We start from the raw sequence: 21504 nt of genomic DNA, 5'->3' as shown, positions 1-21504 counted from the left end.
ACAAATGCTTTGCACACAGCCAGAAATGAAGACGTAATGTTCAAAACCTTAAATATATTATAAAGCCTTGACTTCTGCAACAACAGCAGCTCAAAATCTATATTGAAACAGCTGATAAGCATTTTTGAACGAACAGATCATTGAAACATTGAGAAATAGCTGATAAGTTGTGTAAAATAGACCAACCACAGCTTATTCCAATCTCAATCGGAAACATAGCAAGGTGTTGAAGTTCTTTCAATTACATGGACATACACAGTACAAAGGGGACTCTTTGGATTGATTTTGTTCAGTGTGGATACAGAACAACACAGAGGAGCAGAGAGAGAAAACAATAGCTGGACCAGGGAGAGGAGTAGCTGGACCAGGCAGAGGAGTAGCTGGACCAGGGAGAGGAGTAGCTGGGCCAGGGAGAGGAGTAGCTGGACCAGGTAGAGGAGTAGCTGGACCAGGGAGAGGAGTAGCTGGACCAGGGAGAGGAGTAGCTGGACCAGGGAGAGGAGTAGCTGGACCAGGGAGAGGTGTAGCTGGACCAGGGAGAGGTGTAGCTGGACGAGGGAGAGGAGTAGCTGGACCAGGGAGAGGAGTAGCTGGACCAGGGAGAGGAGTAGCTGGACCAGGGAGAGGAGTAGCTGGACCAGGGAGAGGAGTAGCTGGACCAGGGAGAGGAGTAGCTGGACCAGGGAGAGGAGTAGCTGGGCCAGGGAGAGGAGTAGCTGGACCAGGTAGAGGAGTAGCTGGACCAGGGAGAGGAGTAGCTGGACCAGGGAGAGGAGTAGCTGGACCAGGTAGAGGAGTAGCTGGACCAGGCAGAGGAGTAGCTGGACCAGGCAGAGGAGTAGCTGGACCAGGCAGAGGAGTAGCTGGACCAGGGAAAGGAGTAGCTGGACCAGGCAGAGGAGTAGCTGGACCAGGGAGAGGAGTAGCTGGACCAGGCAGAGGAGTAGCTGGACCAGGGAGAGGAGTAGCTGGACCAGGGAGAGGAGTAGCTGGACCAGGCAGAGGAGTAGCTGGACCAGGCAGAGGAGTAGCTGGACCAGGGAAAGGAGTAGCTGGACCAGGCAGAGGAGTAGCTGGACTAGGGAGAGGAGTAGCTGGACCAGGCAGAGGAGTAGGTGGACCAGGCAGAGGAGTAGGTGGACCAGGCAGAGGAGTAGGTGGACCAGTGAGAGGAGTAGGTGGACCAGGCAGAGGAGTAGGTGGACCAGGCAGAGGAGTAGCTGGACTAGGGAGAGGAGTAGCTGAACTAGGGAGAGGAGTAGCTGGACCAGGCAGAGGAGTAGGTGGACCAGGCAGAGGAGTGTGTGGACCAGGCAGAGGAGTAGGTGGACCAGGCAGAGGAGTAGGTGGACCAGGGAGAGGAATAGCTGGACCAGGCAGAGGAGTAGCTGGACCAGGCAGAGGAGTAGGTGGACCAGGGAGAGGAATAGCTGGACCAGGGAGAGGAGTAGCTGGACCAGGGAGAGGAGTAGCTGGACCAGGGAGAGGAGTAGGTGGACCAGGCAGAGGAGTAGCTGGACCAGGCAGAGGAGTAGCTGGACCAGGGAAAGGAGTAGCTGGACCAGGCAGAGGAGTAGTTGGACCAGGGAGAGGAGTAGCTGGACCAGGCAGAGGAGTAGCTGGACCAGGCAGAGGAGTAGCTGGACTAGGGAGAGGAGTAGCTGGACTAGGGAGAGGAGTAGCTGGACCAGGGAGAGGAGTAGCTGGACCAGGTAGAGGAGTAGCTGGACCAGGCAGAGGAGTAGTTGGACCAGGGAGAGGAGTAGCTGGACCAGGGAGAGGAGTAGCTGGACCAGGGAGAGGAGTAGCTGGACCAGGCAGAGGAGTAGCTGGACCAGGCAGAGGAGTAGCTGGACCAGGCAGAGGAGTAGCTGGGCCAGACAGAGGAGTAGTTGGACTAGGGAGAGGAGTAGCTGGACCAGGCAGAGGAGTAGTTGGACCAGGGAGAGGAGTAGTTGGACCAGGGAGAGGAGTAGCTGGACCAGGGAGAGGAGTAGCTGGACCAGGGAGAGGAGTAGCTGGACCAGGCAGAGGAGTAGCTAGACCAGCGAGAGGAGTAGCTGGACAAGGCAGGGGAGTAGTTGGACCAGTACAAGGGAGAAGGGGAGGTAGGGGGAGATGAGTAAGAATGCGTGGTGGTGTTCAAAGGAGAGTAAGAGCTGCTGTCATTGATGAAATAAAAGCCACCATCATAGACCATGTGATAAACCAGGGTCTATCACTGAGAGATACTGGTGAAAGAGTCCAACCTAATCTCAGATGGTCAACCGTGGCTACCATTATCCAGAATTTTCAGCAAACCAACAGGTAAGTAATGCATTTAACAAGGGCTTCTTCTATCATTACTGTAAAGTCGCACAGTAACTGTAGGCCAGCAGACCCTTTGCAAATACATATGTTGTATTTTTGTTCCTCTAAAGGACGCACATCTTCCTCCCTCTGGAGGAAGAGGGAAGCTCCTCAGTGAAGACCAAGGCCATTGTAGGATTGGTCATAGCTGACAATGCAATAAAACTGAGAGAAATTCAGAGCAGAATTTCAGAATTTCAATTCTGCTCTGAATTTCTCTCAGTCCCCCCCCCCCCTCCCTCCGAGTTCCTTTTGAAAGGAACAGTGAGCGGATCTATTCAATATGACTTGCTCTATAGTGAGTTTTACACTATGCTACTCTACATGTAATCATGGGTTACAGTACATACAGTAGGACATACTAAAAAGCATTTACGCATACTGTGTTAGATTTCTTTTTAGAGTCATGGAGTTGGAGTCTAATCAGACCCCACATGAAATAATTTATGTAGACGAGGCAATGTTTAACCTGGCAAAACACATTGGCGGGGAAGAAACGTCATCGGAAATAGGGCCACAGTTGATGTGCCGGGTCAGAGAGGAGCAAATATCACAATTTGTGCTGCAGCCTCGAGTGCTGGTTTGGTCCTGCAGAAATGGCAGATTTGTCCCTACAACACTGAGCACCTTCTTTTGGTTTTAGATGACCTCCACCAACAACTGGTGCCAGAAGCAGAAAGGTAGCCGCTGGGAGGAAACATGAGGATATTTGTGATTGCATGGGACAATGTAGCATTCCACCAATCACATGGAATCACAAACTGGTTTGCAGCCCATCCAAGAATGGTTTCCCTTTTCCTCCCCCCTACTCACCTTTCCTCCCCCCTACTCACCTTTCCTCCCCCTACTCACCTTTCCTCCCCCCTACTCACCTTTCCTCCCCCTTACTCACCTTTCCTCCCCCTACTCACCTTTCCTCCCCCTACTCACCTTTCCTCCCCCCTACTCACCTTTCCTCCCCCTACTCACCTTTCCTCCCCCCTACTCATTTTTCCTCCCCCCTTACTCACCTTTCCTCCCCCCTACTCACCTTTCCTCTCCCTTACTCACCTTTCCTCCCCCCTAGTCACCTTTCCTCCCCACTTACTCACCTTTCCTCCGCCCTACTCACCTTTCCTCCCCCCTACTCAACTTTCCTCCCCCTCCTCACCTTTCTTCCCCCCTACTCACCTTTCCTCCCCCTCCTCACCTTTCTTCCCCCTACTCACCTTTCCTCCCACCTACTCACCTTTCCTCCTCCTCCTCACCTTTCTTCCCCCCTACTCACCTTTCCTCCCCCTCCTCACCTTTCTTCCCCCCTCCTCACCCTCCTCCCCCTACTCACCTTTCCTCCCCCTACTCACCTTTCCTCCCCCTTACTCATCTTTCCTCCCCCTACTCACCTTTCCTCCCCCCTTACTCACCTTTCCTCCCCCTCCTCACCTTTCCTCCCCCTACTCACCTTTCCTCCCCCCTTACTCACCTTTCCTCCCCCTTACTCACCTTTTCTCCCCCCTACTCATCTTTCCTCCCCCCTTACTCACCTTTCCTCCCCCCTACTCACCTTTCCTCCCCCTTACTCACCTTTCCTCCCCCTACTCACCTTTCCTCCCCACTTACTCACCTTTCCTCTGCCCTACTCACCTTTCCTCCCCCCTACTCACCTTTCCTCCCCCTCCTCACCTTTCTTCCCCCCTACTCACCTTTCCTCCCCCTCCTCACCTTTCTTCCCCCTACTAACCTTTCCTCCCATCCTCACCTTTCCTCCCCCCACTCACCTTTCCTCCCACCTACTCACCTTTCCTCCCCTTCCTCACCTTTCTTCCCCCCTACTCACCTTTCCTCCCCCCTACTCACCTTTCCTCCCCCTTACTCACCGTTCCTCCCCCTACTCACCTTTCCTCCCCCTCCTCACCTTTCTTCCCCCTACTCACCTTTCCTCCCCTCCTCACCTTTCCTCCCCCCACTCACCTTTCCTCCCACCTACTCACCTTTCCTCCCCCTCCTCACCTTTCTTCCCCCCACTCACCTTTCCTCCCCCTCCTCACCTTTCTTCCCCCCTCCTCACCCTCCTCCCCCTACTCACCTTTCCTCCCCCTACTCACCTTTCCCCCCCTTACTCATCTTTCCTCCCCCTACTCACCTTTCCTCCCCCTACTCTTCTTTCCTCCCCTCTTACTCACCTTTCCTCCCCCTCCTCACCTTTCCTCCCACTACTCACCTTTCCTCCCCCCTTGCTCACCTTTCCTCCCCCCTACACATCTTTCCTCCCCCCTTACTCACCTTTCCTCCCCCTACTCACCTTTCCTCCCCCTTTCTCACCTTTCCTCCCCCCTACTCACCTTTCCTCCCCACTTACTCACCTTTCCTCCGCCCTACTCACCTTTCCTCCCCCCTACTCACCTTTCCTCCCCCTCCTCAACTTTCTTCCCCCCTACTCACCTTTCCTCCCCCTCCTCACCTTTCTTCCCCCTACTAACCTTTCCTCCCCTCCTCACCTTTCCTCCCCCCACTCACCTTTCCTCCCACCTACTCACCTTTCCTCCCCCTCCTCACCTTTCGTCCCCCCTACTCACCTTTCCTCCCCCTCCTCACCTTTCTTCCCCCCTACTCACACTCCTCCCCCTACTCACCTTTCCTCCCTCTACTCACCTTTCCTCCCCCTTACTCATCTTTCCTCCCCCTACTCACCTTTCCTCCCCTTACTCACCTTTCCTCCCCCCTTACTCACCTTTCCTCCCCCTCCTCACCTTTCCTCCCCCTACTCACCTTTCCTCCCCCTTACTCACCTTTCCTCCCCTTACTCACCTTTCCTCCCCCCTACTCATCTTTCCTCCCCCTACTCACCTTTCCTCCCCCTTACTCACCTTTCCTCCCCTTACTCACCTTTCCTCCCCCTACTCATCTTTCCTCCCCCTTACTCACCTTTCCTCCCCCCTACTCACCTTTGCTCCCCCTTACTCACCTTTCCTCCCCCTACTCACCTTTCCTCCCCACTTACTCACCTTTCCTCCACCCTACTCACCTTTCCTCCCCCCTACTCACCTTTCCTCCCCCTTACTCACCTTTCCTCCCTCCTACTCACCTTTCCTCCCCCTTACTCACCTTTCCTCCCCCCGACTCACCTTTCCTCCCCCCTTACTCACCTTTCCTCCCCCCTTACTCACCTTTCCTCCCCTCTACTCACCTTTTCTCCCCCCTACTCACCTTTCCTCCCCCCTACTCACCTTTCCTCAACATTGAGGAATGTTTTTCTGCCTGGAGGTGGAAAGTGTATGATCATCGGTCACATGACCAAATGTCCCTCCTGAATGCAATGGATGCCGGCTGCAGAGACATCTCAGCTGAAGACTACCAGGGATGGATGAGGCAGGCCAAGCGTTTCTATCCAAGGTGCAGAGACATCTCAGCTGAAGACTGCCAGGGGTGGATACGACCTGCCATGCGTTTCTATCCAGGTGCAGAGACATCTCAGCTGAAGACTGCCAGGGGTGGATAAGGCCTGCCAAGCGTTTCTATCCAGGTGGATGTGTTGTTGAACCAAAGGCCATGTATGTTGGATGTGTTGTTGAACCAAAGGCCATGCATGTTGGATGTGTTGTTGAACCAAAGGCCATGTATGTTGGATGTGTTGTTGAACCAAAGGCCATGTGTGTTGGATGTGTTGTTGAACCAAAGGCCATGTATGTTGGATGTGTTGTTGAACCAAAGCCCATGTGTGTTGGATGTGTTGTTGAACCAAAGGCCATGTGTGTTGGATGTGTTGTTTAACCAAAGGCCATGTATGTTGGATGTGTTGTTGAACCAAAGGCCATGTGTGTTGGATGTGTTGTTGAACCAAAGCCCATGTATGTTGGATGTGTTGTTGAACCAAAGCCCATGTATGTTGGATGTGTTGTTGAACCAAAGGTCATGTATGTTGGATGTGTTGTTGAACCAAAGGCCATGTATGTTGGATGTGTTGTTGAACCAAAGGTCATGTATGTTGGATGTGTTGTTGAACCAAAGGTCATGTATGTTGGATGTGTTGTTGAACCAAAGGCCATGTGTGTTGGATGTGTTGTTGAACCAAAGCCCATGTATGTTGGATGTGTTGTTGAACCAAAGGTCATGTATGTTGGATGTGTTGTTGAACCAAAGGCCATGTATGTTAGATGTGTTGTTGAACCAAAGGCCATGTATGTTGGATGTGTTGTTGAACCAAAGCTCATGTGTGTTGGATGTGTTGTTGAACCAAAGGCCATGTGTGTTGGATGTGTTGTTGAACCAAAGGCCATGTATGTTGGATGTGTTGTTGAACCAAAGGCCATGTGTGTTGGATGTGTTGTTGAACCAAAGCCCATGTATGTTGGATGTGTTGTTGAACCAAAGGCCATGTATGTTGGATGTGTTGTTGAACCAAAGGTCATGTATGTTGGATGTGTTGTTGAACCAAATGCCATGTATGTTGGATGTGTTGTTGAACCAAAGCCCATGTGTGTTGGATGTGTTGTTGAACCAAAGGCCATGTGTGTTGGATGTGTTGTTGAACCAAAGCCCATGTATGTTGGATGTGTTGTTGAACCAAAGGTCATGTATGTTGGATGTGTTGTTGAACCAAATGTCATGTATGTTGGATGTGTTGTTGAACCAAAGGTCATGTATGTTGGATGTGTTGTTGAACCAAAGGCCATGTGTGTTGGATGTGTTGTTGAACCAAAGCCCATGTATGTTGGATGTGTTGTTGAACCAAAGGTCATGTATGTTGGATGTGTTGTTGAACCAAAGGCCATGTATGTTGGATGTGTTGTTGATCCAAAGGCCATGTATGTTGGATGTGTTGTTGATCACTGGCAGCAATTTCATGTTGCTAATAAAGCTTTTACTGCAGCAATTCTGTCACTTACTATTTTTCCTACTGTACATTCTATAAAGTAAAGATGACTCATTCACTTTTAGATAGTATGTTGCCAAAAATGCACACATTCGACACTCAACCAAAAATGTAGAGTGGTTTACAGTAAAAGGAAAGTGAATTACAAAAAACAATGGATTTCATATTGTCTATTGATGCGGGTAGAACTGAAACATGACAAGTAATGCGGTTTTTGTAATGATATCAACTGTTAGTATTTTGAAAGTCATTGTGCTATGATTGACTACTGTATATGTTCCTCTTGGATAGAAAACATGTGCCAGTGTTTTGACTGAATGATTAGATATTGAGTTGGGTTTGCCGTATTTTGATAGAGTTAGTGTATGTAGAGAAAGTTTTTTTGCATTTTGAAATGTAGAGTTGGTATTGAATTAACAAAATGTGGTTTTGAGCAGAAAATGTACTATTTGGCTAATTGAGTGACATAGGTGTGTTATGAGTTTAGAAAACGTATCTAAAGTATAGGTAAACGCTTGTTAGCGATTGTAAAAAACTGTAAGAACAAATTCGTATTTACAATGACGGCATACCTACAATGACGGCCTACCAAAAACATGCATCCAGTTTGTAACAATTACGGCCTACCTAATGCATTACAGTTGGCAACAATGACAGCCTACCTAATGCATTACAGTTTGCAACATTGACGGCCAACCTAATGCATCCAGCTTGCAACAATGACGGCCTACCTAATGCATCCAGCTTGCAACAATGACGGCCAACCTAATGCATCCAGCTTGCAACATTGACGGCCAACCTAATGCATTACAGTTGGCAACATTGACGGCCAACCTAATGCATCCAGCTTGCAACATTGATGGCCAACCTAATGCATCCAGCTTGCAACAATGACGACCTACCTAATGCATCCAGCTTGCAACAATGACGGCCTACCTAATGCATTACAGTTGGCAACATTGACGGCCTACCTAATGCATCCAGCTTGCAACAATGACGGCCTACCTAATGCATTACAGTTGGCAACATTGACGGCCTACCTAAAGCATTACAGTTTGCAACAATGATGGCCTACCTAATGCATCCAGTTAGCAAAAAGGCACTAAAGGAAAACTGAAAAAAATGTATGTTATGTCCTGAATACAAAGCACTAGGTATGCGGAAAATCCAACACAACACATCACTGAGTACCACTCCTCATTTCGGAGCATTTCAGTGCTAGAGGCGTCACTACAGACTCTCTGGTTCGAATCCAGGCTGTATCACAACTGGCCGTGATTGGGAGTCCCATAGGGCAGTGCACAATTGGCCCAGTGGCGTCCAGTTTTGGCCGGTGTAGGCCGTCATTTTTAACTGACTTGCCTAGTTAAATAAAGGTTAAATACATGTTTTAAAAGCATGGTGGTGGCTGCATCATGTTATGGGTATGCTTGTCATTGGCAAGGACAAGGGAGATTTTTGGGATAAAAAGAAACGGAATAGAGTTATGCACAGGCATAATTCTAGAGGAAAACCTGGTTCAGTCTTGTTTCCAACAGACACTCAGAGACAAATCCCCCTTTCAGCAGGACAATAACCTAAAACACAAGGCCAAATATACACTGGAGTTGGTCACCAAGATGACATTGATGGTTCCTGAGTGGTTTAGTTACAGTTTTGGCTTAAATCGTCTTGAAAATCTTTGGCAAGACTTGAAAATGGCTGTCTAGCAATGATCAACAACCAATTTGACAGAGCTTGAATAATTTTTAAAAAAAGTATCATTTGCAAATATTGTACAATCCAGGTGTGCAAATCTCTTAGAGACATACCCAAAAAGACTCACAGCTGTAATCGCCGCCAAAGGTGATTCTAACATGCTTCTACTCAGGGGTGTGACTACTTACATAAATTAAATATTTTTGTATTTCATTTTCAATAAATGTTCGAACCTTTCTAAATTTAATCCATTTTGAATTTAAAATGTGGAATATGTAAAGGGGTGTGAATACTTTGTGAAGGCTCTGTAACTGTTCCACATCTGTATTATGAGTAAGTTTCTCTATGAATCGTCCATTTTCACATGTGGACCAAAGTGTTCACGCTGAGTTGACCTGAGTTAACTGACTCAAACCAATTTTATTCTCAAAAGCGTGTTACAGCACCATGCTACTTTCCCCCACCCCCTCTCTCTTCAGAAACCTTTAAGTTGAATTTAGAATTTGCAGCCGTGCCATATGCTACCAGTTAGTAGCACAGCGCCCTGTCAGACACGACAGGGTGTTTGATGACTGTAGGAGCAGAGGAAAGGGTTAGGAAGACAGATGAAAAGCTACAGAGATGTTATCACATCTCTAATTAAAAAATAGCTCATTCTCATTACACTTCATTTGTCGCTGCAGCTAACTCTAACCCTAAGCCACTGATTCAGTTTCAGACCGGTCGCTTTCAGGCCTCGGTTAGTGAGACTCCGAGACAGATTTAATGATTCCTCCTGACTCTTTCATCCTAAAGTTGTTTTTATGTTTTATTTTTTTTCCACAAAATAAAACTTTTCTTTCTCTATCTCTGATTTGTGTTCAGGAAACGGGCGTACACCAAGGAAGCGGTGTACAGCGACAAGTTACAGCATTACAGCACAGGAAGAGGTAAGTTCACTACCACAGCACCATATACTACAGACCCTGGTTAGATTCCAGGCTGTATCACAACCGGCCATGTACGCCGCCCTATGGGAGTCCCATTGGGCTGCGTACAACTAGCCCAGCGTCGTCCGGGTTAGGGTTTGGCCGGGGTAGGCCGCCATTGTAAATAAGAATTTGTTCTTAACTGACTTGCCTAGTTAAATAGGACAAAACACATATCAATTGTCCATCATGTTCTATCATTTAGGGCAAAACAGTCCCTCAACATTCTAAATGACCTTGACTGACACCCTTGATTGACACTCAGCCTGGTTCGATCACGCACAGGCCTCATTAAGGGCAAAACCAACCCTTCCATGTCCTTCGCGTTTTACTATAGAGGGAAAAAAACACCCCCTCTGATTGAACATTGAGGGCTAAAACATCCCTTTACACTTTCTAAATGACATTGCTTGACACTCACCTCTCAGAGTTGTAACCGTGATTGAACCACACACAGTTCTATCATGCTGAGTACTAAAACAACCTGTTCTAGCATTGAGGGAAAATACACCCCTTCCTGATCCGACGTAGAGGGCAAAAGTCATCCCTTTCCTGCTCTAGGTAACATTGACTGACACTCATCTCTCAGGGCTGTGTAAGCTAACCATGATTGAGCCAGGGTCCTATCACTCTTTGGCCATTGACTGACACTGTAAAGTTGCCTACACCTGCATTGCTTGCTGTTTGGGGTTTTAGGCTGGGTTTCTGTACAACACTTTGAGATATCAGCTGATGTACGAAGGGCTATATAAATACATTTGATTTGATTTAAAGCAAGGCAAGCAAACTCCTTTGTTTTGCTGAAGTTGAGGGAGAGGCTGTTGTCCTGGCACCACAATGCCAGTTCACTTTCCTCCTCCCTATAGGCTGACTCGGCACTGTTGGTTATCAGGCCTAAAACATTGGTGTCGTCGGCGAGTTGATGTCATGCAAAGTCATGCAGTCGTGGGAGAACAGGGAGTACAGCAGAGGGCTGAAGACACACCCCATGGGGGACCCTGTGTTAACCTTTTGCGTGTAGGGGGCAGTATTTTAGTTTTTGGCTAAAAAACGTACCCATTTGAAACTGCCTATTTCTCAGCCCCAGAAACTAGAATATGCATATAATTGTCAGATTGGGATAGAAAACACTCTAAAGTTTCCAAAACTGTAAAAAATGGGCGTGACGGATAACATTGCGTAAGTGGATAGGTGAGTTTTGCGCAACTGAGTAAAGCCGCCATTGTTCCTCCCTCTGTTATTGAAAAACCTACACACTCGGTTGATATATTATCAAATATATATTTTAAAAACAACATGAGGATTGATTATAAAAAACGTTTGACATGTTTCTGTGGACATTATGGATATTATTTGGAATATACGTCTGCGTTGTCGTGACTGCTCTTTCCTGTGGATTTCTGAACATAACGAGACAAACAAACGTCGGTATTTTGGGTATAAAAATAATCTTTATGGAACAAAAGGAACATTTGTTGTGTAACTGGGAGTCTCGTGAGTGAAAACATCCGAAGATCATCAAAGGTAAACCATTCTTTTGATTGTTTTTCTGATTTTCGTGACCTAGCTACTAAATGCGCAGTGTACATAATGCTATGTTGCGCTATCGATAAACTTACACAAACGCTTGGATTGCTTTCTCTGTAAAGCATAATTTCAAAATCTGAGACGACAGATGGATTAAAACAAAAAGCTAACCTGTGTTTTACTATATTGCACTTGTGATTTCATGAATATGAATATTTTTAGTAATATTATTTGACTGTGGCGCTATGCTGTTCAGCGGTTGCTGATGACAATTATCCCGCTACCGGGATGGGTAGTGTCAACAATAAGAGTCAATCCTCATAGCCTGTGATCTGCCCATCAAGAACTCCAGGATTCCAGTTGCAGAGGGTGGTTTCCAGACCCAGGGCTCTGAGCTTGGTGACAAGCTTGGAGGAAGCAATAGTGTTGAAGGCTAAACTGTAGTCAATTAACAGCATTCTCACATAGGTGTTCCTCTTGTCCAGATGTGTTTTCGCTGTGTGAATAGCTCTGGAAATGTCATCTTCTGTAGATCTGTTGGATCGGTAGGCAAATTAGAGTGATCCAGTGTGGCTGGCATGCTGGCCCTGATGTGGGCCATGACCAGCCTCGCCAAGCATTTCATGATGACCGGGGTGAGTGCGACGGGCGATAGTCATTTGGGCATGTCACCTTGTTTTTCTTGGGCACTGGGCCGATGGTTGTCTCTTTGAAGCGGGGACTACAGCCTGGTACAGGGACAGGGACCGGTTGAAGATGTCAGAGAAAATGACTGCCAGCTGGTCAGCACACACTCTGAGGATGCGGCCAGGGATGCCATCTGGGCTGGCTGCTTTGTGAGTTTTCACTCTTTTGAGAGTTTTCCTCACATCAGCCTTGGAGAGCGAAAGCACCTGGTCGCCCGGACCAGCGAGAGTCTTCCTGGACTGCTCGATATTGTCTGCCTCAAAGAAAGCATAGAATGTTTTAAGCTGGTTTGGGATGGAGGCTTTGGTGGGCACCACACAGGTGGATTTTCCTTTGTATTCTCTGGTAGTCCTTGCCACATACTGTAAGTCGTGAGTCTGAGTTGTCGAACATCAATTCAAGTTTGAGTCTATATTGTCTTTTGCATCTCTAATGGATTTGCGGAGCTTGTACCTGCTTGCCTTGTACATGCAGTGTGCCATTTCTCCCCCGGTCAAACCCTCAGAGGAGTTGGCATTCGCAGTTGGTTGTATCAGAGGCTATCTTATGGAGATTTAAAGCCATTAACATAAGTGGAGAAATAAAATAAGAAGATGTTAGAGAGACGGCAACAGCGCTAACCACGCTTATCATCAAGCAATTTGAAGGCGAGGGAAAAACAGTGATAAGTGTTCCTATTCAGCTTGTGTTTTCCCCCTCCACTCTCACCCGCTAACTAATAATAATGCTCAGGAATAGATTATGTCCGATCTTTTCTCTTCAGGATTTGACAGACAGTTTTATAATTACTACTCATTGGTAGAAAACTACCCACTTTGGAAGAAACAACTCCACTTTGATTCTTCTTGGTTGAAATGCTTAAGGAGTGTTTTTTTTCACCCTGGCTGTTGGTAATGGAGTCACAAACTGTGATGAGTGGTGCACTGAATGGGAAATGAACATGCAACACCTAAAACTATAAAGGGGTAGTTCAGGGATTTTACTGAAATTATTGGCACGCTTGATAAAAATGACCCAAAAATACTATTAAATAAATAATTCAAACACCGAACTATATTGTAGGTACCAAAAATTTGAAAAGTATATTTTATACCAACAAAATTGGTCAGAGAAAGAGATTTTGTTTAACAAGTAATAAAACTAATTCTCAAAAAGGTAAGTGTCAAAATTGGCACCTCTGTTTTCAATACTCCATGCTCCCGCCTCTTGCAAGGATAACAACACTGGGCCTTTTTCTAAAATGTTTTATGAGAGTCTTTCCAGATCCGTGATATCCTTTGTCTGTGCTTATGGACTGTCCTCTACAATTCAAACTAGAGAATGACCGATATGGATTTGTTGGGGCCGAGGAGGCTGAAGGACAATATTTTAGGTCAATATTCAATATCATTACATTTTAACATTTTTATGACAAAATATCCCGGAGTCATGTATGCGTTAATGCGTCAATTTTAAAATCAAACAATTAATGACTGTTTTTACCAATCTAACTACATAACATTTTATTTAAATTGTAAATCTCTTCACTAAAGCAAAATAGTCCCATAACATCAAAGATCCATCACCATATTTGACAGTAGGTACTTTTCTGCATATGATTCTATTTTTTGACACCAAACACACCACTGGTGTGCGTGGCTAATGAGGTCTATTTGCATGTCATCTGACCATAGCACTGCCTGGAGTTTGCCAAACGGCATTGGCACTTAGATTGGATCCGGTGCTATGGTCAGATGACATGAAAATAGTCACAAGCACATCAACAGCCATCCATAAACATCACACACACACACACACACACACACCCACCACTTCCAAAGGCATCACAAACACACACACACACACACACACACACACACACACACACACACACACACACACACACACACACACTAATGGATATACACACATCCGCTTGCCACCATATATGTAGGCCTATGCAGGAACATGTACACATGTGCAGGAACATGTACACATGCATGCACGCACGCAGGCACACACACACACACACACACACCACAAGCATCTGTCACCATTTATCAACACGCGTTCACTGACATTCACACACTCCCACACAATACATATTTAGTAAATGCCCACATACAACATGTATCCAGAAATGTCCATATGTCAGCCACATGCACACACACACACACACACACACACACACACGTTTCCTTTATCCAGAAATGAGTTGTCTCAGCTGCTGTTTGTGCTCCAGCATCTGGTTTGTGCTCCAGCATCTTAATTGTGGATGAATAGACAGACAGCCGACTGTATGTCCACCATCTCACATAGTTAGTGGACAACTGGAGGTCGGAATGGGCGATTAATTAGGGCCGATGTCAAGTTTTCATAACAATCGGAAATCGGTATTTTTGGACACTGATTTTGCAGATGAACAAAAAAATTATATATATATACCTTATATTTAAATATATATATATATTTACACTTTTATTTAACTAGGCAAGTCAGTTAAGAACATATTCTTATTTTCAATGACGGCCTAGGAACGGTGGGTTAACTGCCTTGATCAGGGGCAGAACAACAGATTTTTACATTGTCAGCTCAGGGATTCGTTTTTGCAACCTTCCGGTTACTAGTCCAACGCTCTAACCACCTGCCTTACATTGCACTCCACGAGGAGCCTGCGTGGCAGGCTGACTACCTGTTACGCGAGGGCAGCAAGAAGCAAAGGTAAGTTGCTAGCTAGCATTAAACTTATAAAAAACAATCAATCTTCACATAATCACTAGTTAACTACACATGGTTGATGATATTACTAGTTTATCTAGCGTGTCCTGCGTTGCATATAATCAATGCGGTGCCTGTTAATTTCTCATCGAATCACAGCCTACTTCGCCAAACGGGTGATGATTTAGCATTGTCGTTGCACCAAACCTAACCATAAATATCAATGCCTTTCTTTAAAATCAATACACAAGTATATATTTTTAAACCTGCATATTTAGTTAATATTGCCTGGTAACATTAATTTCTTATAATTGGGGAAATTGTGTCACTTCTCTTGCGTGCCGTGCAAGCAGTCAGGGTATATGCAGCAGTTTGGGCCACCTGGCTCATTGCAAACTGTGTGAAGTACATTTATTCCTAACAAAGACCATAATTAATTTGACAGAATTTTACATAATTATGACATAACATTGAAGGTTGTGCAATGTAACAGCAATATTTAGACTTATGGATGCCACCCGTTAGATAAAATACGGAACGGTTCCGTATTTCACTGAAAGAATAAACGTTTTGTTTTCGAAATTGTAGTTTCCAGATCCGACCATATTAATGACCAAAGGCTCGTATTTCTGTGTGTTATTATGTTATAATTAAGTCTATGATTTGATATTTGATAGAGCAGTCTGACTGAGCGATGGTAGGCAGCAGCAGGCTCGTACGCATTCATTCAAACAGCTCTTCGCAATGCTTCAAGCATTGAGCTGTTTATGACCTCAAGCCTATCAACTCCCGAGATTTGGCTGGTGTAACCGATGTGAAATGGCTAGCTAGTTAGCGGGGTGCGCACTAATAGCGTTTAAATCGGTGACGTCACTCACTCTGAGACTTGGAGTAGTTGTTCCACTTGCACTGCAAGGGCCACGGCTTTTATGGAGCGATGGATGGGTAATGATGCTTCGAGGGTGGCTGTTGTCAATGTGTTCCTGGTTCGAGCCCAGGTAGGGGCGAGGAGAGGGACGGAAGCTATACTGTTACACTGGCAATACTAAAGTGCCTATAAGAACATCCAATAGTCAAAGGTATATGAAATACAAATGGTATAGAGAGAAATAGTCCTATAATTCCTATAATAACTACAATCTAAAACTTCTTACCTGGGAATATTGAAGACTCATGTTAAAAGGAACCACCAGCTTTCATATGTTCTCATGTTCTGAGCAAGGAACTGAAACGTTAGCTTTTTTACATGGCACATATTGCACTTTTACTTTCTTCTCCAACACTTTGTTTTTGCATTATTTAAAGCAAATTGAACATGTTTCATTATTTACTTGAGGCTAAATTGATTTTATTGATGTATTATATTAAGTTAAAATAAGTGTTCATTCAGTATTGTTGTAATTGTCATTATTACAAATACATTTTAAAAATTGGCCGATGAATCGGTATCAGCTTTTTTTTGGTCCCGCCATAATCGGTATCGGTATCGGCGTTGAAAAATCATAATCGGTCGACCTCTAGTGACAACGGCCCAGACTCTTCTGACAAAAATGTCTGTCATTGGAAAAACAACCCGGAAAAGACAGATTCTTCAACAAACTTTCATATATTTCACTAAGAATCTAATTACTTGACGGATTTAGATTTTCATTTACGATCCAGGCCAGCGGCGTGTTAATCCCTTAAGATTTGCAGATTGCAGAATGTTTGTATTTTCCTCTCTCTGATTTCTGCCTTAATAAGTTGCAGTGTGTGTCTGATAAATTATTTTCTCACATCAAACGCGGGCTAATTAACTTAACTTGCACTGAGGAGAACATTCATTTATATGTTTTGCCTGTAGCGTGTATGAGTGTATATGCGCACATCATGGATCTATACAGTAGATTAGTTTAGGTGTGTATACTTCAGGACCAAATCTGTGCCATGAGCTATTGGTTATAGGGGATCTTTCTCTCTCTCTCCACCCCCTCTTTCCCTCACCCATTGGACTTTGTTGTTTTATAGCTGGGTAAAAATAGACCCGGTGGTTTGGATGTGCTTTGGCCCACACAAACAACTGATAAACTGTTTGCTATTTAAATTATACATGAAAGTGGGCATGGGTCTGTGGAATATGGAAAAAGGCAATGGGATGCAAGTTTGTGTGTGTGTGTGTGCATGCCTATGTTCCCAGGCCTGAGATTCCTAAGCTGCGTTTCAGTCACACGCATGCACACACGTTCATAATGCCATTATAGAATGCAGAACTCCAAACCCTCTCATGGATTATCTGTAATCCAGTCTCCATGGAGTCTCTAATCAGCAATTACATCCACAGAGACAGGCTTCAAGGTAATTAGTGTGCTAGCCAGTCTGAGCTTTCATTCAAGACCTATATGTAAGGTACAAGGTACCTTGATCCCCTCCTTGAATAGAGATCCTATCCTTCCTATCCCCTTCTCAGCCCTCCGCCACTTGACTCTGCTCAGCCTAGGTGCTGCATGTCATGTAGATGAATGAGGTTCATGAGGAGACGATGGGTTTATTTCAACCCTGGTGCCATATTGCAAAACCAGTCTGAGAGTGCTAATCAATGTCATTGAGAGAATTTGCTCTCTGAAGTAATAGGATGTGTGTTTGAATCTGTCTGTAGTTGCCTCTCACATGACGCCCTATTCCCTATATAGTGCACCACTTTTGACCAGAGCACTAGTATGTGACTGCCCTATGTGGCTCTAGTCAAATTTAGTGCATGACATAGTGGATAGGTTGCGATTTTAGGCGTATATTCTATGTTGTCAATTCATGTGTTGAATATGATTTTGACTACCCACAAGCCATCTCATCTGCCTCAGAAACAAGTGTTTCTCCATTCCCAGACATCCCCAGACAGTGAACTGTACTCACCTATCTGTCGCTGGCGCTTAGAGCCGTTGGTTAGCGAGGCGGTTTTATCAGTTTATGAGCATCTATGGGGAGAGATGGTGGGGAAATTGGTTCCTCTGTGATCACAGGGCAGAGAGGAAGGGAGTGAGAGAGGAAAGAAAAAAGCTCTTTCTGTTTCTCCGTCTCTCTCTCATTCTGTCTCTCTCTCTTTCTCCTGGCTCTTTGATGTTTACTGTTGAATAAAACGGATTCATCAAAACGCTATTTTATTAGTGTCTGCTGTGGAGGAGTGCTTGTTCCTGGGAGAAAACAGGAGCCCTAATAGACTTGTGTACATTACTATAATTCAAATCCATTCACACAGGCTTGCTTGTTTGCCTACACCCAAAGACAAGAGTCCTGGAAACCAGGGGTTGGAACCAAAATTATTTTTTCCAATCAGAACCACTATTTTTTTGGTTCCGACCAGCAAAATAAAGTTCTGAACCGGTTCAAGCCAAACATGTTTACCGGTTTATATTGTTCCTTTGTGTTTATTTTTTTACTTGTGAAATCAACAGTTGTTTACATTTAGCTCATTAAATTACTTCACCAATCAGAGCAGACAGAGCAGGCAGGCTAGTTGTTTACATGCGTGATGGACAGACAAAAGTAGCCTTTGGCACAAGGTTCGACTGAAATAATGCGGGTGGGGAGAGAGCAGGAGAGGGTTGAGAAGGAGGCTTGAAGCTCTGGCATCTTGTTGTGACATGCATTATCTGAATTATTTGAATTATATCTAGGAGGGGCAACTTCTATGGAGGAACTTTGAATGTCTTTTGAGTCCGCTAGCTAACAAGCTTGTGTGTGCTGAGCGGCACCAGGATGAAAACATACTGTATTACCTTTTTGTAGTTAATAAATCCAATGTGAATTTCAAGGTTTATAGTATCCTTAGATAGCAATGAAAACGTTGATCCATTCTTCTCTAGCTAATTAAAAATCTCTCTCCCTATCTTCTGAACATCAGTACAGTAGACTATGGTAACATCAGTACAGTAGCCTATGGTAACATCAGTACAGTAGACTATGGTAACATCAGTACAGTAGACTATGGTAACATCAGTACAGTAGCCTAGGGTAACATCAGTACAGTAGACTATGGTAACATCAGTACAGTAGACTATGGTAACATCAGTACAGTAGACTATGGTGACATCAGTACAGTAGACTAGGGTAATGTCAGTACAGTAGACTATGGTAACATCAGTACAGTAGACTATGGTAACGTCAGTACAGTAGACTATGGTAACATCAGTACAGTAGCCTATGGTAACATCAGTACAGTAGACTATGGTAACATCAGTACAGTAGACTATGGTAACATCAGTACAGTAGACTATGGTAACGTCAGTACAGTATTCATCAGGACAGTAGACTATGGTAACATCAGTACAGTATACTATGGTAACACCAGTACAGTAGACTATGGTAATGTCAGTACAGTAGCCTATGGTAACGCCAGTACAGTAGACTATGGTAACGTCAGGACAGTAGACTATGGTAATGTCAGTACAGTAGCCTATGGTAACGTCAGTACAGTAGACTATGGTAACATCAGAACAGTAGACTATGGTAACTTCAGTACAGTAGACTATGGTAACATCAGTACAGTAGACTATGGTAACGTCAGGACAGTAGACTATGGTAACATCAGTACAGTAGACTATGGAAACGTCAGGACAGTAGACTATGGTAATGTCAGTACAGTAGACTATGGTAACGTCAGGACAGTAAACTATGGTATCATCAGTACAGTAGACTATGGTAACGTCAGGACAGTAGACTATGGTAACATCAGGACAGTAGACTATGGTAATGTCAGTACAGTAGCCTATGGTAACGTCAGTACAGTAGACTATGGTAACGTCAGTACAGTATTCATCAGTACAGTAGCCTATGGTAACGTCAGTACAGTAGCCATCAGTACAGTAGCCTATGGTAACATCAGGACAGTAGACTATGGTAACGTCAGGACAGTAGACTATGGTAACATCGGTACAGTAGACTATGGTAACGTCAGTACAGTAGACTATGGTAACGTCAGTACAGTAGACTATGGTAACATCAGTACAGTAGCCATCAGTACAGTAGCCTATGGTAACGTCAGTACAGTAGACTATGGTAACGTCAGGACAGTAAACTATGGTAACATTGGTACAGTAGACTATGGTAACGTCAGTACAGTATTCATCAGTACAGTAGACTATGGTAACATCAGTACAGTAGACTATGGTAACATCTGTACAGTAGACTATGGTAACATCAGTACAGTAGACTATGGTAACATCTGTACAGTAGACTATGGTAACGTCAGTACAGTAGACTATGGTAACATTGGTACAGTAGACTATGGTAACATCAGTACAGTATTCATCAGTACAGTAGACTATGGTAACATCAGTACAGTAGACTATGGTAACATCAGTACAGTAGACTATGGTAACATCAGGACAGTAGACTATGGTAACATCAGTACAGTAGACTATGGTAACATCAGTACAGTAGACTATGGTAACATCAGTACAGTGGACTATGGTAACGTCAGTACAGTAGCCATCAGTACAGTAGACTATGGTAACGGCAGTACAGTAGACTATGGTAACGTCAGTACAGTAGACTATGGTAACATCAGTACAGTAGACTATGGTAACGTCAGTACAGTAGACTATGGTAACATCAGTACAGTAGACTATGGTAACGTCAGTACAGTAGACTATGGTAACATCAGTACAGTAGACTATGGTAACGTCAGTACAGTAGCCATCAGCACAGTAGCCTATGGTAACTTCAGTACAGTAGACTATGGTAACGTCAGTACAGTAGACTATGGTAACATCAGTACAGTAGACTATGGTAACGTCAGTACAGTAGCCATCAGTACAGTAGCCTATGGTAACATCAGTACAGTAGACTATGGTAACGTCAGTACAGTAGCCTATGCTAACATCAGTACAGTAGCCTATGGTAACATCAGTACAGTATGGTAACATCAGTACAGTAGACTATGGTAACGTCAGGACAGTAGACTATGGTAACATCAGTACAGTAGACTATGGTAACATCAGTACAGTAGACTATGGTAACATCAGTACAGTAGACTATGGTAACGTCAGTACAGTAGACTATGGTAACATCAGTACAGTAGACTATGGTAACATCAGTACAGTAGACTATGGTAACGTCAGTACAGTAGACTATGGTAACATCAGTACAGTAGACTAGGGTAACGTCAGTACAGTAGACTATGGTAACATCAGTACAGTAGACTATGGTAACATCAGTACAGTAGACTATGGTAACGTCAGTACAGTAGCCATCAGTACAGTAGCCTATGGTAACTTCAGTACAGTAGACTATGGTAACATCAGTACAGTAGCCTATGCTAACATCAGTACAGTAGCCTATGGTAACGTCAGTACAGTAGACTATGGTAACATCAGTACAGTAGCCTATGCTAACATCAGTACAGTAGCCTATGGTAACGTCAGTACAGTAGCCTATGCTAACATCAGTACAGTAGCCTATGGTAACGTCAGTACAGTAGACTATGGTAACATCAGTACAGTAGCCTATGCTAACATCAGTACAGTAGCCTATGGTAACTTCAGTACAGTAGACTATGGTAACATCAGTACAGTAGACTATGGTAACATCAGTACAGTAGACTATGGTAACATCAGTACAGTAGACTATGCTAACATCAGTACAGTAGACTATGGTAACATCAGTACAGTAGACTATGGTGACATCAGTACAGTAGACTATGGTAACGTCAGTACAGTAGACTATGGTAACATCAGTACAGTAGACTATGGT

General features: G+C 44.7%; 1 protein-coding gene across 4 annotated transcripts in view; it reads left to right on the top strand.

Annotated features, from left to right (window-relative positions):
* LOC110508791 (ephrin type-B receptor 1) overlaps positions 1–21504 on the top strand; it is a 376500-nt gene that overhangs the window by 327245 nt on the left and 27751 nt on the right. For all 4 annotated transcript variants that reach the window (XR_016492725.1, XR_016492724.1, XM_036966014.2 and 1 more), the window contains exon 9: positions 9764–9828. Coding sequence is in view for 2 of the 4 variants with exons in the window: in XM_036966014.2 (XP_036821909.2) it covers positions 9764–9828 (65 nt within the window). In the remaining 2 variants the exon portion in view is untranslated. The remainder of the gene's footprint in view (positions 1–9763; positions 9829–21504) is intronic.

This window comes from Oncorhynchus mykiss, chromosome 28 (assembly GCF_057628025.1).
Source record: "Oncorhynchus mykiss isolate SJ-2025 chromosome 28, ASM5762802v1, whole genome shotgun sequence".
In the NCBI taxonomy this organism is placed as follows: domain Eukaryota; kingdom Metazoa; phylum Chordata; class Actinopteri; order Salmoniformes; family Salmonidae; genus Oncorhynchus; species Oncorhynchus mykiss.
This window is presented reverse-complemented; position numbering and strand designations above follow the sequence as displayed.